At 36.9% G+C, this 19411-nt stretch overlaps 1 protein-coding gene across 5 annotated transcripts in view; it reads right to left on the reverse strand.

Moving 5' to 3' along the window:
• The window catches only part of LOC137620615 (vascular endothelial growth factor receptor 1-like), a 172330-nt gene that overhangs the window by 11619 nt on the left and 141300 nt on the right, over positions 1–19411 (reverse strand). For all 5 annotated transcript variants that reach the window (XM_068350911.1, XM_068350908.1, XM_068350907.1 and 2 more), the window contains exons 14-24: positions 14126–14293; positions 13437–13592; positions 12952–13085; positions 8684–8861; positions 7543–7803; positions 3727–3951; positions 3102–3279; positions 2483–2967; positions 1500–1660; positions 1170–1292; positions 443–654 (exon numbers count right to left, since the gene is read on the reverse strand). In XM_068350911.1, coding sequence (XP_068207012.1) covers positions 443–654; positions 1170–1292; positions 1500–1660; positions 2483–2967; positions 3102–3279; positions 3727–3951; positions 7543–7803; positions 8684–8861; positions 12952–13085; positions 13437–13592; positions 14126–14293 — 2281 coding nt within the window. The remainder of the gene's footprint in view (positions 1–442; positions 655–1169; positions 1293–1499; positions 1661–2482; positions 2968–3101; positions 3280–3726; positions 3952–7542; positions 7804–8683; positions 8862–12951; positions 13086–13436; positions 13593–14125; positions 14294–19411) is intronic.

Genomic DNA, 19411 nt, shown 5'->3' on the forward strand with positions numbered 1-19411 from the left:
CTCCTGGCTAGTACATTGGTAACGTGTTTGCCTAGCATTCACATGGCAAGAGAGCGATCCTCGCCCAGGACTGTGAGTTTAAGCTGTTTACTGGGGAGGCTACTGCTGTGGTAGGGCACCACAGTGGGGGGTTGGGCTTGCCTGGCTGACATTCTGGTGAGCATCTATTCTGATGGAACCGGAACTGAAACCAGTCACCTTTAACCTTTATTCATTTGAGACTTGCAGATAGCATTTCATCAAAGCACAGAAATTCTGCACATTGCGGGATAATCTTGTTCATACAGTTCTTGACTGCAGAGAGATAAATTTTTGTTTGCACACCGATGAAATACTATTAACCCATTCAAATTTTTATGCTCTTATTCAGTCACTCATAAACTCATGACTAATAATATGCTAAAATAGGCATCAACAAAATTTTTATAAAAAACCAACTCACACATCCATGTTTGCACATTTTGGTTTGTCCATACGATATCCTTCTTCGATAAGCTTCAGGAAATCCTTATTCACTTCTATCCCTGGATAAGGCGTCGAACCCAAGGTGAAAATTTCCCACAGCGCAACACCATAAGCCCAAACGTCACTCTGCACACTGAAGATACGATCTCGGATAGCTTCTATAGCCATCCACTTAATGGGCATCAGGTCCTGAAAAGGCACAAAATTTTCATATCTCTCACTGACTTGCCTTCACATTTTAGAGTGCTCCTGAGGGAAATAAGATGGGCAGATGACTTCTTCAAATAAATGCTTCCAGAAAGCTTAATAAATGCTAAAGTCTAGTTGAAATATTTTCAGTGAATTACAATCTCAAAACTTTGAACTCCTAGAGTGCTGCCCAGAAAGACTTTTTGAATAAGAGTGATAATTGGAGCAGGATAAAGAAGCTGAATGGGAAGAGACCAAAAAAAGATAAAACGTAAAAGGCTAGAAGAAATGTAGCAAGGCAGCGTAAGAGACAATGCAAACTATTTGCATACAGTAAAGAATATTCATCAAAGTAATTTTGATTGAGAAATCATAACATATTTCAGAATACACAAACACCCGAATCACATTAACCTTGATGAAAAAAGCAGTAGATTAATGTGTAAGCCCTTTCCAATGATGCATGCATTTTAATTTTTAATTATTGACTGAATATCTACACATTAAAAACTTACATCTCCCTTTTTCATGTAGACATCCTTCTTATACATTTCTCTGGACAGACCAAAGTCACTGATTTTTATAACATTGTCATCTGCAAGCAGAAGATTTCTTGCTGCCAAATCCCCATGAAGAACCTGTGATATTTAATATCCATATAAGAACAGAGAAAGGTATTCTTTGCTAAATGATAATGAGATTAACATGAGAGACCAGTGACTGGTAAATTTTCTGAAGAAATAAATCTTCATTAAAGTATAATAAAAAATCTAAGAAAAGTAACAGTACGTATTGGATATGAATCTGTCTCATAAGGCAAAGACAAAACTGCAATGACAACAGACCTTTCGTTGGCTTAAGTAGTCCATGCCTTGTGCCACTTGCCAAGCCCAGCATACTAGATCGCTTGTAGTGAACGGAGCTGTCACTGCTGGAACAATACCAGCATCGTAGACAAAGGGATTTCCTTTGGAATCCAACCCCATTTCACTGGCATGACTAGAATCTAGAAAATATCAGTACAAAAAGAAATTACAGAGTAATAAAAATAGGAATGTACTCTTTGATTTTCAGATGGTAATACATGAAATTTCAATAGTGTACTTCTATCCTTTTCCTTACACTGTCTTTTTTTTTTTTTAAATATTTAAATGTAAGAATGTATTCTTGGGGTACAGTATCTCCTTAAGCCAAGGCTAAAAAAATCTATGCTTATCATTATCTTTTTACATATAACATGGTTAAATTCTATAGACAGGTTAAATTAATTAATAAATTTAGTTCTAACAAATATTTGATAATCCTGAAAACATCTAGAAGCCAAGAATTGTATGCTTCATAATTTTCATTCTTTCATAGTGAAGATTAATTTGTTTTAATTTTTTCCTTACTTTTGAAGTCTGTATTATATGAAAGATGATGTAGTAATAATCCTCTATAAAACAATAAGTACAAAAAAATTGTACTTGATAAGGAAATAATATTCATAAGTAAAATACTTATATTTTCCTGAGGTTTAAACTAACCCCTTTCAACTTGAGAAATGTTTATACTGCTACAGTATTATATAAAATCCAGACTAGTGGTAGAGAATATCATAAGGATATTTTTAAAGAAAAACTGATAGTGTTATAGTCTTCCCTTGCAAGACGTAAATAACAAAGGCACAAAGAATAACTTTCATTTACACATAAACAAATTATGCCTATAATACTGTATATTCGAAGTTGCTCAGCCCTATGACAGCCAAAAAACTTCACACAGTTGTCTAGCATAACTATTTGAAAATGTCAATACTGTAAATCTTGTTATTTTGATTTAAGTTTACCTGTTGGAGACAGTGGGGACAAAAGATTCATGGGTACAGTTGTCATGTCTGTATTAGTGATGTGCCCTTGGCAATACCCAACAGAACCAGTATCGGAGTGAGAGGTGGAGTTCAACATCTGTCTGCCACTATCGTCAGAATGTGCAACTGAATCCAGCCTGTTTCTTCTTTCTCTCTCTAAACTTGTAATGGAATTCAATCTTCGACCCCCAACAGCATTTGTAACTTCCGCAGATCCGCCAGAGTTGTTTGTCTCTGCTGGTTCCCCATCAGGATGTTCGCTGACAGATTTCTGAAGACCCAAGTTATACATGGGGTTGTCCACATGCGGTCGAACACCATTCACACTTCCTGTCATTGAACTTGGCGTCTCAGGCGGCGATGTGGTTGTTTGTCTTTTGTGTGGAGGAGATGCCAGACTGAACTTTGATACTGAAGGAGACAAGTACCCATCTAAGTCAGTTATCACCCCTGGCTGGAATCCCCTGTAACAATGATGAAAGAAAAAGAGATAAATAACAGGTTTGATCTAAATGTTCCTGTGCCAGGTTAACAAGGACAGGTGGCATTTGTAAATTTGGTCTTCGGCACATATTCAAATAACAGCATCAGGTCTCACCTTGAACTACTAATATTTGACCCAGGTGAAAATGGGGACATGCCATCAGAGGTTACTTTCATAACATCTATTTTGCCAGTCACAGGGTCTATCTGGTTGATGAACTTATTGCGATGGCGATGCATGAATGATAAGAGGTTCCCAAATCGACAATATTCAACCAGAATCCATAGTTCACCTGAAAGACAATGAATAAATTTTAAGGTTGAGGAATGAATTTTACGAGAAAGAATGTGCTGCATAAGTTTTTAATAAACTAGCTATTGGCATAAAAGAGAACAGGCTATTGTATAAACCTATGCTATTAATAATCAATCAATTGATTATATGTTCTTTATTAAATGACCTTAAAATCAAGCATTGCACTTATATTCTTGTTTGACTACTCAGAAAATAAAAATTATTATCATTCTAAATTACAGTATCTCTATCCAAAGTATTAATCATCCACCCTCCACGTCTTGGCTTAAGCCACCAAGTAACTTGAAATTATGTTCTATATAGAAAATAAGAGATTTCAGTAACAAAAAACTCCATTCCTTTTTACCTTCATATGGACAAAACCTGGATTATCTAAATGTTATTACAAGGGCAAAATCATGCATAGAATAAATGAAGAAAGTACCTTTGCCAATATGAACTGTATTCGCTCCCATAAGGTTGACGATATTTAGGTGTTGTCCCAGATGAATCATGATCTTCAGCTCCAAAGCCAGAGCTCTCACCTGTGACTGATCTGCCTGGCTTTTGCACATCTTCACGGCTACCGTCGTCTGTGGTTTATCCTCCTCTAGACCCATTACCAAAGCTTTCACAACTCGTCCAAAGGCCCCAGCTCCCAACTGTTTACCTGTTGTGAGAAATATTATAAGGACTACAGTACAGTAATTGCATTTATGAATCAATTTGCAAATAATTCACAAAATATCTCATAATCGTCCATAGCACAAAAAAAGACAGCTGACTGTCAGGTAGATGATCTTAACTCTGGAAAATACACTAAGTTACTGAAATCTTAGCTATCAGCTGCAAGAATCAATTGGTCATAATAAGGCTTGAAAGCTAAGAGAAGGAATAAGATAAGAAGTAACAAATTTAAAAAGTAATTTGTCTCTTAAGATACAGCTTCAGCGGCACTGGAATGGCCACCGAGTCATTAATAAGGTAGGCGGTTAACGACATGGGGTGTAAAGGGGAAGCCTTGTTCACCTATCTATCACATAATAGCCACTTTTGTCTTTAGGCCTTGGTTAGAGAGAGGTGGTTGAGATGGGAAATCTATTTTAAAGGACACACATAGAGGAAAAACACAAATTACTTTTAAAATCTATTTGCTCCTATACGAATACTACAACTGTTTAGCCCCTGAAATTAAGTTTTATTGGTGAGAGGACGTCCCCTAGAACCGAACTGGAAGGTTCTTTTCTTCGCTGGACATGTCATCCTTCCTGGTCACGTATGGGAGCGAGGAAGATGACTCCAAAAAACATCCTAACAGCTAAACATAAGGATATAGAAGATGTTACGGTCTCGGAGAGCTCTGGCTTAAAAGGAAGCTAGTACTGAGACACGTAAACCCTTACTCCCTAACAGGGAGATGGAGTCGGCTGTGTCAAACCAAGTACATGAAGAGAAAGGAGACGTAATATACAATAAAGGTAGGCCGTCGTGTAACTCACTAGCATCGGATGTCCAACCTGCATGTAACGGTTTCAGTTGCTGTAACTCCTCAAGATTTAAGACGAATGCAATATCTTAAACAGAATGCATACTGTATTAAGTCACGTGAGGGAGCTGGAAGTGATACACAACTTCTGAACAGGGACCTCAGGACCCAAGGAAAAAGGGTCCAATGATCTGAGATCAATATCAGTAACGTACAGTGAGGCAAGGTGATCCAATATCTTCAGACCCACCTTCAGCTCCAAGTTTGCTGACAGGTAAACCGGAGGGCTACTAACAGGAATAGACTTGTGAATTCTTACTTGCGATGGCAGAGGTATGCACTGACCAAAGTTTACTGACCAAAGTTGCATCTGTAAGCTAGCAGCCTCAAAAGGATGAATTACACTAAATACTTGATGAACAACATTTGTATGTTTGACTAGAGTTATGAAATATGGAAGTTGCTGGGCTATGCCAAATATAACTTATATGCCAAGGAAATGGAAAATTATAATAAAAATAAAAAGGGTAATCAAATTTCAACACGGGAAAAGGTGACAGAAACAAGCCGAGCATATAAGGAATAAACTAGACTGAAATGAATAGTGAAAATAAGTGAATAACAGAAATATAAATATACATGGAAAGGAAATAGAAAAGAGGGAAGAATGGTAAAAACCTTTTGACCTTTCAGCCATCATTCCCTTTACTTGAAGCATAACTTTACCGCAACCTAAGTAAATGGGAGTGGTTTAAAGATTTTGTCCTGTACTTCCAGTTAGCAACTGCGGTAAAGTGAAATTCTAGCATATATATTTTTATAACGGTATCATAGAATCTCGTAGAATCTGTGGATAAGGTTTCATTTTTTATGTAAAAAATTATCTACCCAACATCTACATATACAGTACGGTATGGTATACATGATGTACAGTAATTACTTTTCAGTGTTAAATCTGGATTATCATGATGAAACGTTCATGGGGACTTGGCCTTCGTTTTTATCTTTTTTCAAGGCTTCTAAATTTTATTCATACTTCAGGTATCTTGTAACTATACCATGTACATGTAATGGCCATGCAAAATTTTTATCACTCCACCAACTCAACCCCTTTTGGGAGAACCTGTAATTCCAACGCTTTAATTTGACAGCTTCTTTTGAAATACTTCAATATCATATCAATATTAATTTTCCTCAAAATGAAAGAGATTTTGACATAGGAAAAATCTATTTTTGGGTGAGATAGCCATGTCGTCCTGATGGAAGTTCCTTCTGGCAACTTCTGAAGAATAATATTTCTGCGATTGATATTACAAGACAATTACCGTCAGGTATCACAGGGTTCCAACCCCCGGAAACGACTATTCGGAGATATCGTGTATAATCAGGGACGTATCCTAGGATAACCATAGATATCAGCACCCCAAACAGACCTTACCCAATCTAATCCACTAAGGGGAAGGATAAATAAGGATCCATTACGCATTCTATCACATTCGAGTGCTCTATATGTTCCTGCCTCCTATTCCTTCTACGCAACTGTTTGCTACAGTTCGGTTGTTTTTTACTATCTCATGGAGGTGAGACGAAGCTAACAATAACATTAATAATTCAAGCTACAAAGGGTTACCTATAAACTCTTATTACTATTAGATAACCTAACTATCTATTAACAATTTCAGGTGCAGGATTGCAATCTTATTTTCTAACTAATGAATTATGTAAGAGAACAAGAAAAAAAAAACATAACTAGGTTCTTATGGAAATTAATACCTTAAAGTGCTTAATATTTTTATTATTATCATTTGGGAATTAGAGTTTTATAGAGGTGGCATAAAAAAGGATGGGTTTAACAACATTAGTAGAAGATGATTTGACAAAGGGAAATTCTAATAGATAAGCATTAAATACATTACAGTACCAAGTAAATATTCTGAAAGGCCAAATAAATAGAGTGAATATGAGATGTGTTTGTTACATTTAAACAGTTTTTACTCCTTCATCATTGGCCTAAGACTCAAAATGCAACCTACCAATTTTACTTTAATTTAAATGTTAAGCCACAAAATTTCCTGGAAATTTAAGTATTAATGTTAATTACTTTTGATCTTAAGCAAAATGAAGTACATTAGTATCAGATTAGGTAAAATTTTAATTACTATACTGTAGTTGATAATAGGCATATATTCTTTACTTAAGGCCCTTAAAATTATAGGCCAGACTCTAGAATAAAATACCCACAAAAAATAGAAGCTTATACAGTACAGAAATGTGATGAGTTGGTGAATAAAGAGACTCTTAACACAGCAAAACAAACTAGAAGTTAAAGCCGAAAAAAAAAACTAAGCAGAGTAATATAATTTTCTATTATCAATTATATTTCTTTGTCGATGTCTCACAGGATGTAGATACAGGTGGTGGATAATGGGGGAGGGTGGGCTGTGGCACCCTAGCAGTACCAGCTGAACTCAGTTGAGTCCCTTGTTAGGCTGGGAGGAACGTAGAGAGTAGAGGTCCCCTATTTTGTTTTTGTTTCATTTGTTGATGTCGGCTACCCCCAAAATTGGGGGAAGTGCCTTGGTATATGTATGTATGTAATTATGTTTCTAATTACCAAAAACAACACTAGAGCAATATAAAGACAAACAAAAAGAGGAAATTTCATAATAAATTATTTGAGAATATATAAACCAGAACTCAAGATCTCATGGTACTTATAGTCTTTCCTTGAGATCCCCTTCAACGATATTAAACAAGCAAGTACAAAATGATTACCTATCTTGATGTTGTCCCTGTCCACCTCCCAGGTTGGGTCATACGGCAAAAGTTCTGCCTGTTCGTCAGCCGTGCAGTCTGGGTTCAGCTGACCGATGTTTCCTTTCTCAAAGAGGTAGAGTTCGTTCTGTCTAAAAGACTTACGGAACTTCCTCTCATTCTTGACACGCTTGACCAAGTAAAGGACGACAAACACCAATACGACAATTCCCACAACAGCCATGCTCAACCCAACCTTTGCTCCCAAGCTTAGGCCAGGACCTGAAATCATGATTGCAAATTATAGGATTACAAAATAAAAAGCAAAAGAAGTTTTAAAATTGCAGTACAGTAATCCATTGCCATCTCGCAGTTCACCGAACACTCCGTCAGTGTACAGCAGATTTATAAATACTGTATAACGTATTGTATGTAAATCTATATCATGGACTCCTCTTTTATATTGCGGGTTTCAGAGGGCAGATACACATATGTTTCATATCTTAATAAATTTTTTCAAAGTTATTTTTGGGCTTGTAAAAGCTTAAATTTATAAAGATAATAAAAAATATGAAAAATGATAAATAAAAAATACCATATATTTCTGCATCTACTTCAAGGTTTTTCAGATATCATGGAGGGCTTAGAAAATATCACACACGATAACCATTGGATTACTGTATGTCAGTCATTCAATTTTTAGTTGAAGGCAAATATGATATAGCATACATTGTATCAAATATTATTACAGCACAATGCAAATTGAACGTTAGAAAAATCCATAAAGTCTTAGAACTTTATTACTTGGCAAATCAAACTTAACATAGCCCCCATTCAATAAGAAAAAAAAATACTCCTTTGAAATATAAATGAATTTTGCAAAAATTTCAATACAGTGTATACAGGTCATCATAAAGTAGTTTGACCAGACCACTGATTCCTACTCTAGACTCCAAAGTCTGGTTCAAAGGATTTGTTTTTATATAATGAATGGAAACTGAAGCAAGAAAAGTTGGATTGGGACAGCTACATGGAAAGATATCAACTAGAATGAATGAAGTGGATAAAGAACACCGATAAGGCATACTGTAGGCAATAATCTCCTGACAGTTCTGTACATCAAAACTCATACATTTCTAAGAAAAAACTAACACAAACTTACTAGGAAAAGTAATAGTGAGATATCCTGTTATCTTATTTAGTCGATTTTTAGCCGCGCATGAGTACTCGCCCGCATGTTTCTCGTACACATACTCAAAATATATTGTCTGACCCTTATCCTCCAAACGGACTTGCTCTCCATCAAAGAAGTCGGAATCCGGAAGCAAAGGTTCATCATCCTTAAAATAGTTTTTTTTTTTTTTGGAGAAAAGATAAAAAAAATCATTCATTAAAAATCCAGCATGCTCAGATAAAAAATTCATTAAAAATTTGCAAAGTTAAAATTGAAAAATTAATTCATTATAAACCTACCTTGCTCTCATAAAGGAATTAGCAATTCATTCAAAACTTAGCATGCTCATTTACAGTAGAGTAAAATCAAATCAAGGCAATCTGGTTCCTGCCCACCAACACTGACTTATGACTGACGAATTTTGACAAAAGCACTCAACTGACAAAAACTTTAAAAAGGCCTATCTTCAATTCAGGAAAATATTTCATGCATTTGACTATGCATACATATACCCCTACACATATACATTACTATAATGTGACTACTTTATCATTCTCTGGTTTTGACTGATACTAATTCTCTCTATTTCTTTCTATTATGGTTTAATGACAAAAGAGGAGTATTAAAACTGATTGAGGACAAATATCTATTTATACAAGGCACAAAGAACTCAGTACAGGCCGTACTGTTTCCATATTGAACTTTGTTTGCTGAACTAATTCAATGGAGAGAGCTCGATGACTAGTCCGCAACCCTCAAATGACTTCAACTGGCAGAGTTGACTGTAGAAGCCCTGAGACTTGTCTAGAAAATTTTAAGAGTGCACTCTTCTGCAACATCCTTTTCACTTTAGCCAGCAAAGTCAGGGCTTGCAGTGATTTTGGAGGATTGTTCATAAATACTATCGGTCTGTAAGATGGGGGGAAGCAGTACAGAAATTGCAATAAGTACCCCTACCAAAGACCACTTACTACCCAAGACTCGACCTCATGTCTCTGCCAGGTTTCCCAATGGCAAGAAAGGCTTCCCCTAATCATGACAGCAGAAGGAGGAATGCCAACATCCTTTTCTCTCTCCACTCTTCCCTATACCTCCCTTCCTGACCTGACCAGGTTGGGAGGCCTCAATAGGGATGTGAAAGCACAAGATCCTTTCGAGTGGAAGAGTTCACAAGAGGTCCTGATCAGGGACATAGAGAAGATCACAGCACGTTCCTTAACTTGATCACTTACGCATTGGCCGCACCAAAAGGTTTGACACTGGACATCCTTATAGAGCCAAAGCCCTTGCAAAAGTCTGCAGAATGGATCAAGGAGTCCTGTGAAGTAATTTTCAACTTCTCCACAAACATTTGCACCTGACACCTCAGAAGGAGACGTGGCCAGCAGTGACATGTTTCAAAGCCTCAGAGCTACCTCTGAACCAACTTGCTTTGAGAATCAAAAAACCAAAGCATCTCTTCTTCAAAACTGACTGGTGCACCAAGAAGGTCACCGCCTTCCCATCAGACAGCATAAAACTCTTATACTTCTCCAAAGATTTAGGGTCAACAACTCCAATTTCCTTTTGAATCACATCATCTGGTCTGGGCACTAGTACTGCCATGAAACAGCTTGGAGGGTGGCCATGGCAAAAGATTCTGTGGCCACCAACTCGAAGAAGTTCAGATTTACGTGCCTTCTGCCTTGAGTTTCTCCATGAGGAGTTTCACTGTTGTGTCCACCAGAAAAAGTAATAACACAGCAGACTCTAACACAGAATATACGCTGACTCAAGAGTGCATTGGACAGGATCTTGTTTGTCTGGGGACATTGAAGTGCTGACGAATGACTAAAGTCCTACCAGAAGGCACAGCCAAGGTTGTGTGAGTGCAAGAACATTCACAAAGGAACACTCAGACTCAAGATTATCTGCTTCCATTGGTACCTATTGTACAGTAGAATCTTAAGTAACCTCATACATCGCAGGGGTAGAGGGTGCAGCAGAATTCTCTGAAGAGCTACTACCTCCCTAAAAAGATAAGTATTCTGACTTAGAGACAGAACTTAAAACATGATCGGGGGCTGATGACAGACTAGAGCAGCAGTCAACAGGGGAATTAAGACCTTTAGCACTGATCAAGGCAGAGACAGAAGTGCCATATACTTGTTATTCTGCTGATCAAGGTGAAGAGTAAGAGCTGATGCATGGGGGAACATAGTCGTTGGCCGCTTGCTTGCTGACCTCGAAAGGTACCATCTTTTCCCCATGGGATAAAACAGTACCGCATTCAAAGAAGATAGAAAAAGTTCCTGTTAAGGTAAGAAAGATGAAGGAGGGTGCCCAAACACATACAATACATGGACGATAGGTGTACATGGATCTACCATTGTGCACATCTATCCCACTTGGCTACTGGGGTCATGGTCAAGGCACCGTGCATACACACAGGGGGCCTATAGCACAGGCCTGGGGACAGCCTAGGTGTCCTTCACCCAACCCCCAAGGAAAGATGGTGTCATTAAGAGCCCTTTTCTTGCGACTATGACAGGCCTTCCTGGACTTATTCGACTTTTGCTTCTTATTAGAAGAATTGTCAGAATCCATACTGGAATAGAATGAGGAGTAATCCCATTTCTTCTTACTAGCCTTCCTATCAGGTTCTGCAGCAGAGAAGCAGAGATCCAAGAGACCATCAACATTAAAGCTCCCCTAAGGAGAGAAACCAAATGGGATGCTCCAACAGGAACCACGATACTAAGGAATACTGTCACAGGGGAAGAGGCAGGTAAACTGAGTAGCACTTGCAACTCAAGACGCAGGGGCTGTCACAGGCACAGTGAGGGAGGGAACCACAGGCCTTGGGGTCACATGCACAGGGGTGGTGGGAAAATGGGTGAATGGCAAAAAAACAATAAGCATGGGTGATGGGCACCAGGGCTACATGCACTCGTTCTACTATGATCGGGGCTTTCTTATGCACAACTTTAAGCTTTGACATCTCCATTACAGGTGCTCTTTTGGCACCAGCACAGCCACAAACGGAACCACAGTTGTGGGAGCCTCTCATAACAGTCTTTTTTGGCTTCAGGCTCACTGTGGCAATCACCACAAGTGGCACAAGCATCACATCCACAATAACTGGAGTTACTGGCACTAAGGATACTGGTAGCCTTAGCTCCTCAAAAAAAAATATCGAAAGCCTACATACAAGACCTGAGGAAGGCTTGGTCAAACTCAGCGACAGAAATCTGCACAGCAACAGATATTCCAGTGCCTGCTGAGGTATGGTGATCACTCCACACACCAATAATAACTGAAAAGCTCACTGACTCAGATCCTTGGTCTCCCCACTCTTGCCGCATACTCCCCACAGACTAAAACAGGAGTGTATTATTATTATTATTACTAGCTAGGCTACAACCCTAGTTGGAAAAGCAAGATAATATAAGCCCAAGGGCTCCAATAGGAAAAAATAGCCCAGTGAGGAAAGGGAATAAGGAAAAAAGTAGATATGAGAAATAATGAACAATTAAAATAAAATATTTTAAAAACAGTAACAACATCAAAACAAATATTTCATACATAAACTATAAAAAAGACTCATGCCAGCCTGTTCAACATGAAAACATTTGCAGCAAGTTTGAACTTCTGAAGCTCTACCGATTCAACTACCCGATTAGGAAGATCATTCCACAACTTGAACACAGCTGGAATAAAACTTCTAGAACACTGAAGTATTGAGCCTTATTGTGGAGACTAATTAGCAGCAGTTGACTCAATGAGGAAAGGAAAAAGCCAAAAAGCTTTTTTGGCATCATCTTGGATACTGCTAAGACTGACCCAAGAGAGGACTTAGCCATCTTCTTCCTAAAAACATAAGCCTGCCACTAAATGGGATGCCACCATCTGTAATTGGCAGAAGAGGATGACTGCAAACAGAGTGTGGGTCTACAGCTGGTTTTGCCATATATCAGTTCCAGCGACCACCCTTTCTCTCATATGTATGATAAGTTAAATCCATGTAGCATTTCCTTTTCTGCAAAGAAAAAGAACCAAAAGATTTGGATAGGTTGCAACAGTAGATCCGAAAACAAAAATGGAGTCTTTGACAGACAGGTGGGCAGGACTACTCGCCTGTTTTACCCACATTTCGTTAACTACCTTGTCGACGATTTCTCAGGGATGAAACATTTGTATATGGGTAGGAACCAATGCTAAATAATAGGGAATTGACAAAATAATACTGTTCAATAAAGCATTGTATGTGTTATTACCTTGAACCACGTAATTTGCGGTGTTGGAATACCGGAAACAGTGCACATCAGATTAAAGTGTGTATGTTCTTGCAATTCTATTTCCTTGCCATCTGGATCCATATTTGAGTTAACAAAGGTTACCGGCTCTTGATCTGCAACAAAATGAATGGTACATGTAATTACTGTGTCTTGAAAAGCCCACACTTTCGTAAATGTACTCGACAAAAATTGGGCTCATTTGAACTTTTATACTTTTGCAAATCTTCCAACTACAGCACATCAAGTCTAGGGTAATTAACTACAGATAAACATAATTATGGACTAACAGTCTACAGACCTGAGTCGCTTAGCATGACTGAAATGCTTTTTCAAAATTCATTTACATGCCATGAATTTCATTTGTTAGCAAAATCCTTAACCATTACACAATAAAGAAAGTTACACAGCTAAGTAATCCTTATTACAACATCATATAAAGTAGGAAATGAAAAATACAATCTTACCAAGTACCCGGATCATCACTTCTCTGATAACTGGAACACTGTCATTGCTCCTGGTACCTGAGCACTGGTATTTGCCAGCCAAGTCCTTGGTAACTTTAGATGACCTTACCCACTCTCTTCTAGAATACTTGGTGTCGTTGCTATAAATTTCCAAATCTATATACAAAGAGACAGAGGATATAGTACATGAAACCAACGAAAAATAAGACACATTGATTTTTATTCTGACATTCTCATTCCATAAGATGCCACTTACTAAGTAAAAATTATGGAACATTAATTGACAAAAGAAATTTACATTTTGTATACAATACAGCACTGATAAATAATACTTAAGATGCTATACAGCTATACAATAATAAAAATTCAGTATGAAAAAGTTTGTATCACATACTCCAATGAGTTTCTAATGCTCCTTGAATGAGACACCAACAACCAGATTTAGATAAGTAACATAAAAGAAAATAACTTTAGATGGAATTTCTTATCGGTTTTCCTACAATAAATTTAAAACCTTCATCGAAGGGTAAAAGAAAATGACAATGGGAAAATTTCATTAGCTCAGACTTAAACATATTATAACAACCTATTCAATATACCATACAGTATACTGTATATTGAATGATGGCTGTTAAGTGGAATCAAATATATCTTGTCACTTTTTCTAGTTATATTTTATTACAACTTACTGATTCCTGGCAGGTTAAGTGATGCTGTACTGTAGAAGGACTTGGTGGTACCACAGAAGACTTCAAAGTTTGAATCGTCGACAACGATTTCAAATCTATTCTGTCGTGTTGTAAAAATAGTGTCACTGCCTTGTCGAGAAATGCGGAAGACCAGATTCCCTCCAATATCTGAAATTCAAGGAAATTACTACAATATTATTCCTTGGACTCTTACTCTTACATTATTATTGACAAATTAATTTGAAGTTTTATGGTATCATAGCTACCATGGTCAATGATTCCATATTACCTCAATCTACCATCCGATAAAAATGCTTCTAGAAGAAAAAATTTCCTATCATATTGGAAATCTCCATAAACAATGTCCTAATTATATGTTTTAGAGAGAGAGAGAGAGAGAGAGAGAGAGAGAGAGAGAGAGAGAGAGAGAGAGAGAGAGAGAGAGAGAGAGAGAGAGAGCGCGCACCCCCTCATCTGAAGATTCCAAAGTGCAGGTGTTAAACCTTCTAATACTCTTTTCTTTATTTGGCTTGTGGCAAATTTGTAATTATATTTTTTTTAGACCTTAATTTGTGATTTATTTGCCTCCCATAGCTTAGTTCACTCATTCTGTCTTCTTTTGCAATCTTTTCTCTATTTCTTCATGCATTTTACTTACCTTTTGTATATTTTCATCTACTTTTTCTTCCCCTTTCTCAGTCAGCATCTTGGAAATCTTGTCTCTCACTGGAAACATGCAAATACCTGTATTGTAAGTCCACATGCAATCCCTGAAGTTAATCATTTGTCCTCCAACACTCATATCAATATTTTCTCATATTCTTCCGTAATAATCTAATTTATTTTTCTCCTCTCACTAAAACTAAGTGTTTATTTTCCAATATATTTGCCACATCCTCCTTACTCTCATCTTATACCATTCAATGTTGCTTTTTCAATCCTTTCTTTCAGAGCTTTTTCTCCTACTTCATAACTTGTAAGCGTCCCATTTGGATTCCTCCCCAATTCTCTCTTATCCTCTGAGAATCTCTTTTTTACTTATATACCTCTCAAAATTCATTACTGTACATGAGACATTTCTATTTTATGTGCTGTTGCATTATAAACCTACAAAGCTTCACCAATATACAAATCCCCTTCTTTTTCTCTTTCAGGATATTTTCTTTAAAATTTTCTCTACAAAGTAGAGGACTGTATCTCTCCCTTGACTACAGGCAAAAACCGCAGTGGCTCATCACCTGCCTTGTCTTCAGTCTTCTTGTCAAAGGTAACTACACTGTTGTTGTTGCACAGTTTCAGATTATAAAATCTATTTAGTATGGTATAGTTATTGGGATGCTTTCTTCTGGATTTATTGGTAATACTATGTAAATTGTTCAAGGGATTTAATTCTAGAAAATCATGATCCTTATTCTCTCTGTTTGTTTATGTATCTCAATGATTGGTTGATCCTTGCCTCCTCAAGAGAGGCATTGCTATAGGATTGAGATCAGATACTCAGACAATTACATCAGCAGACACAAGGAGGTTGCACAACCATTCCTGTTCAAGGCAGAAGTACCAGCTCTGTGCTGGTAGTCTCCTTGGTCATCTTTCCTCATCAAAGTCGCTCATTCTTCACAGGTGGTGTCTGAAGGATCACTGATCAGTCAACACGGATGCCCAGTTTTGTCCTGTTCCAGTGGGACAGAGAGTCCGGGCCTGGTCTGATCTTGCCTGGTGGCTCGACGAGGAAAATCTCACTAGGAGAGCCCCACTCGACTCTGCTTACAGACATGCTTCTGTTCTCAGATGCATCATCTCGTGTGACTGGTCTTGTCAAGACAGGCATCTGCATATCAACGTCCTTAAAATGCAAGCAGCCTTTTTAGCATTGCAAGAATTTCAAGAACATTTAAGGAGGCATTCAGTAGTGTTGATGAGCGACAACACTACCATAATGGTATACATCAATAAGCGTATGCACATCTGAGCACCGATCCACATCGTAGAGTTGTCAGCCAGATACATTCAAGGAAAGAGGAATGTACTGGTACACACTCAGTCGCTAGGGAGAGGCTGTAGCATTGGAGTGGTCCCTACATCCTTGTGTATTATTGTTATTATTATCATCATTGTTATTACTATCATTACTATTATTATTATTATTATTATTATTATTATTATTATTATTATTATTATTATTATTATTATTATTATTGTTGTTGTCTTTGTTCTTGTTATTACAGTAGGGTCCCGAATTATGCGAGAATTTGGTCGATTAATGACCTCGTGTAAATGGAAAATCGCGAATTTCGAAACACAACTAACAGAAATAATTCCATTGTGGCCATGGCAACCAGCAATTTGCCTATTCAAATGTGTTTACTACCCATTTCCAATACTTTCTTTGTACTATACTGTATTTCTTTATAATATCAAATTGTTTTTGTAAATAAATAAAACATTTAATATACTTTAAAGTTCTAATAACTTGAAAAATGGTTAAAATTATAACCAGGATAGGTGTAAACACCATATATTTCCCGTTACAACACAACCCAAAATACAGACAAATTTTAATGTTTGTCATATCTATTGTATAATACAACTGGTGAATAGCAAAACCATCACTCTATAGACTAGCTTGTTGCATGATTGAAAATCCAGAATTATCAAAATAAAGGCGATTTTATATCATGCGTTTCCTAAACACGCTAAAAAGCAGAATAGAAAACGACAACCAATGTTTTGTTTACGTTTAACTCTGATCACAACGAAGAAACAGACGCATTTATACATCTGTGTTTTTGAATTGACAGCAATTTTACCAAGTATAGATTATATGTTGAATTTGTTATTACCAATGTTCTAATTATTTTTTATTAGAACTTTCAAATAAATGAAATGAATGCCATTTATGAAATGTTTTTCTTTATGATGCCGCCTGAAACGGAAACCTTCCATTTGTTTACGCTCCATCTTCGATCATAATAAACAAACGAATGCATTAAACACACATGATCTAAGTCATAACTAATGATATTACAAACATTTAGTAAACATTATGTTATTACAAATATTTTACTTACCGTATCCATATAAATTCCTAAATTCGTAGCAAAGCTGGAAATTTTTTTTCCTTATGCGTTTAATCCAGAATAGCAAACTGCCGCTAATGACAGAGTGATAACTTACGATAATTCTAAACTGTTACGAAAGATAATTGTCCTTTCCATATCCAAAATACTTTTCCTAACTTCAGTTATAAGTCAACTTGTACCCACCTCAATTATGGATCCATATGCAAAAAAGGTAAAGAAGAAAGTACTAGGCCTATTTTTAAAGTCACCGAACAATTAGGTTACCGCTATAACGTTCGATGAGAGAGAGAGAGAGAGAGAGAGAGAGAGAGAGAGAGAGAGAGAGAGAGAGAGAGAGAGAGAGAGAGAGAGGGATGGTTTTAAAGTACTAAACAATAAATATGATAGGTTATAACACATTGGTGTTTATGTAATATTAACTGTATAGATGGTTTGAATAAGTTAAGAAATGGTGTAAACAATTCTTTGTTATTGTATTCGCGCGGAAGCTAGACATCAGCTGTTGTGATCACAGCCAAAAGTAAAACAAAAATAAGTTAGCAATACTCGATTTTTAAAACACACCCGAAATTTTACAACATAAGTACATGTTTTATTATAGCGCAATTGACATTTAAAGAGTAAAAATTTTCTGGAATAGAATGGTGTTTCCTAAAAAATAGTGGTTTGCGGACGAAATCGGTTACCGTATTTTAAGCTATGATTGAAATGGATGTATACACGGTATAATTTTTTCGTTTTGTAATTAATTGACACTTCAAGAAAACCGATTTTGGTTACTTCATCTATTTGTAAGTATTGTATAACGAGAGAGAGAGAGAGAGAGAGAGAGAGAGAGAGAGAGAGAGAGAGAGAGAGAGAGATATTATGACGCAGAAGGTTACAGACCTAGAACAGGGGAGGATGAAGGTGGGGGGGATTGATGAGATAGGCTGGGTGGACTCGCAGGGGAGACGGTAGGAGACGGGGGAAGGGGGGATTTGGTTGCCAGTGGCTAAAAATAGATTCTGAAAGACGGTAAAGGGAAAAACAAATCCCATCGAATAAACAGAATAAGGAAAGGGAATAAGATCCAGAGGAATAATAGATATAATGGAATGAAAATGACTAGATGGTGTTAGTTGTGATAAGAATAATTTAGATATTTGAAATAAGAGTGTCTGAGGAGGTATAGAAGGAATTCGTGATAAATATAGAGGAATATCAAAGGATACAGTTAGTTTGCATTAAAGGGTTTATTATCGTTTATCGGCAGTGAATAGCCTAAACTTCGGTAACGAGTCGTCAATATTTTGTCATATTTTAAACAGTAGGCTATACATTTGATTTGCAAACATTGGTTTTGTAGAGTAGACGGTAAAATAAAATCTAGAGAGAGAGAGAGAGAGAGAGAGAGAGAGAGAGAGAGAGAGAGAGAGAGAGAGATTTCTGCCATCAAATCTCTCTCTCTCTCTCTCTCTCTCTCTCTCTCTCTCTCTCTCTCTAGATTTTATTTTACCGTCTACTCTACAAAACCAATGTTTGCAAATCAAATGTATAGCCTACTGTTTAAAATATGACAAAATATTGACGACTCGTTACCGAAGTTTAGGCTATTCACTGCCGATAAACGAACCCAGTCTACTCGTGAAAACCTTGAACGCCCAGAGGGAAAAATAAGGCTTTTAAATATACTGTACTAAACAAAAATAATGCTTTAATATACCATCATTAACACTACCATTACAATTATCGTAAGGTTAGAGAAAGATAAAGATTGCCGAGAACGTAACCACATTTCTGTTTACATTTTGTCAGCTGGACTCGCACAGTTAACAGTTGATTTCATTGTTGATGTGGAATTTTATCCTTAAATAGGCTATTCATTATGAAATTATGTTAATGAAATGTAATGTTAATATTGTTTTGTAACATTTATTATAAATCACCGTATTTAGGGCTACCAATATACTTAAAAAGACTATAGATTTGATACATTTTGTAGTGCTTGACTCGCGAACTTTGAACAGCCTCGTGGATACAGAAAATTTATTTTTGAAAAATAGCGATCGTGGAAAAGGGGAATCGTGTAATTCGAACACGCTTAATTCGGGACCCTACTGTATTATCATTATTATTATTACTGTACTAGCTAAACTATACCCCTAGTTGCAAAAGCATGATGCTATAAGCCTAAGGGCTCCAGCAGGAAAATAATAGCCCA

This window comes from Palaemon carinicauda, chromosome 27 (assembly GCF_036898095.1).
Source record: "Palaemon carinicauda isolate YSFRI2023 chromosome 27, ASM3689809v2, whole genome shotgun sequence".
Classification (NCBI taxonomy): domain Eukaryota; kingdom Metazoa; phylum Arthropoda; class Malacostraca; order Decapoda; family Palaemonidae; genus Palaemon; species Palaemon carinicauda.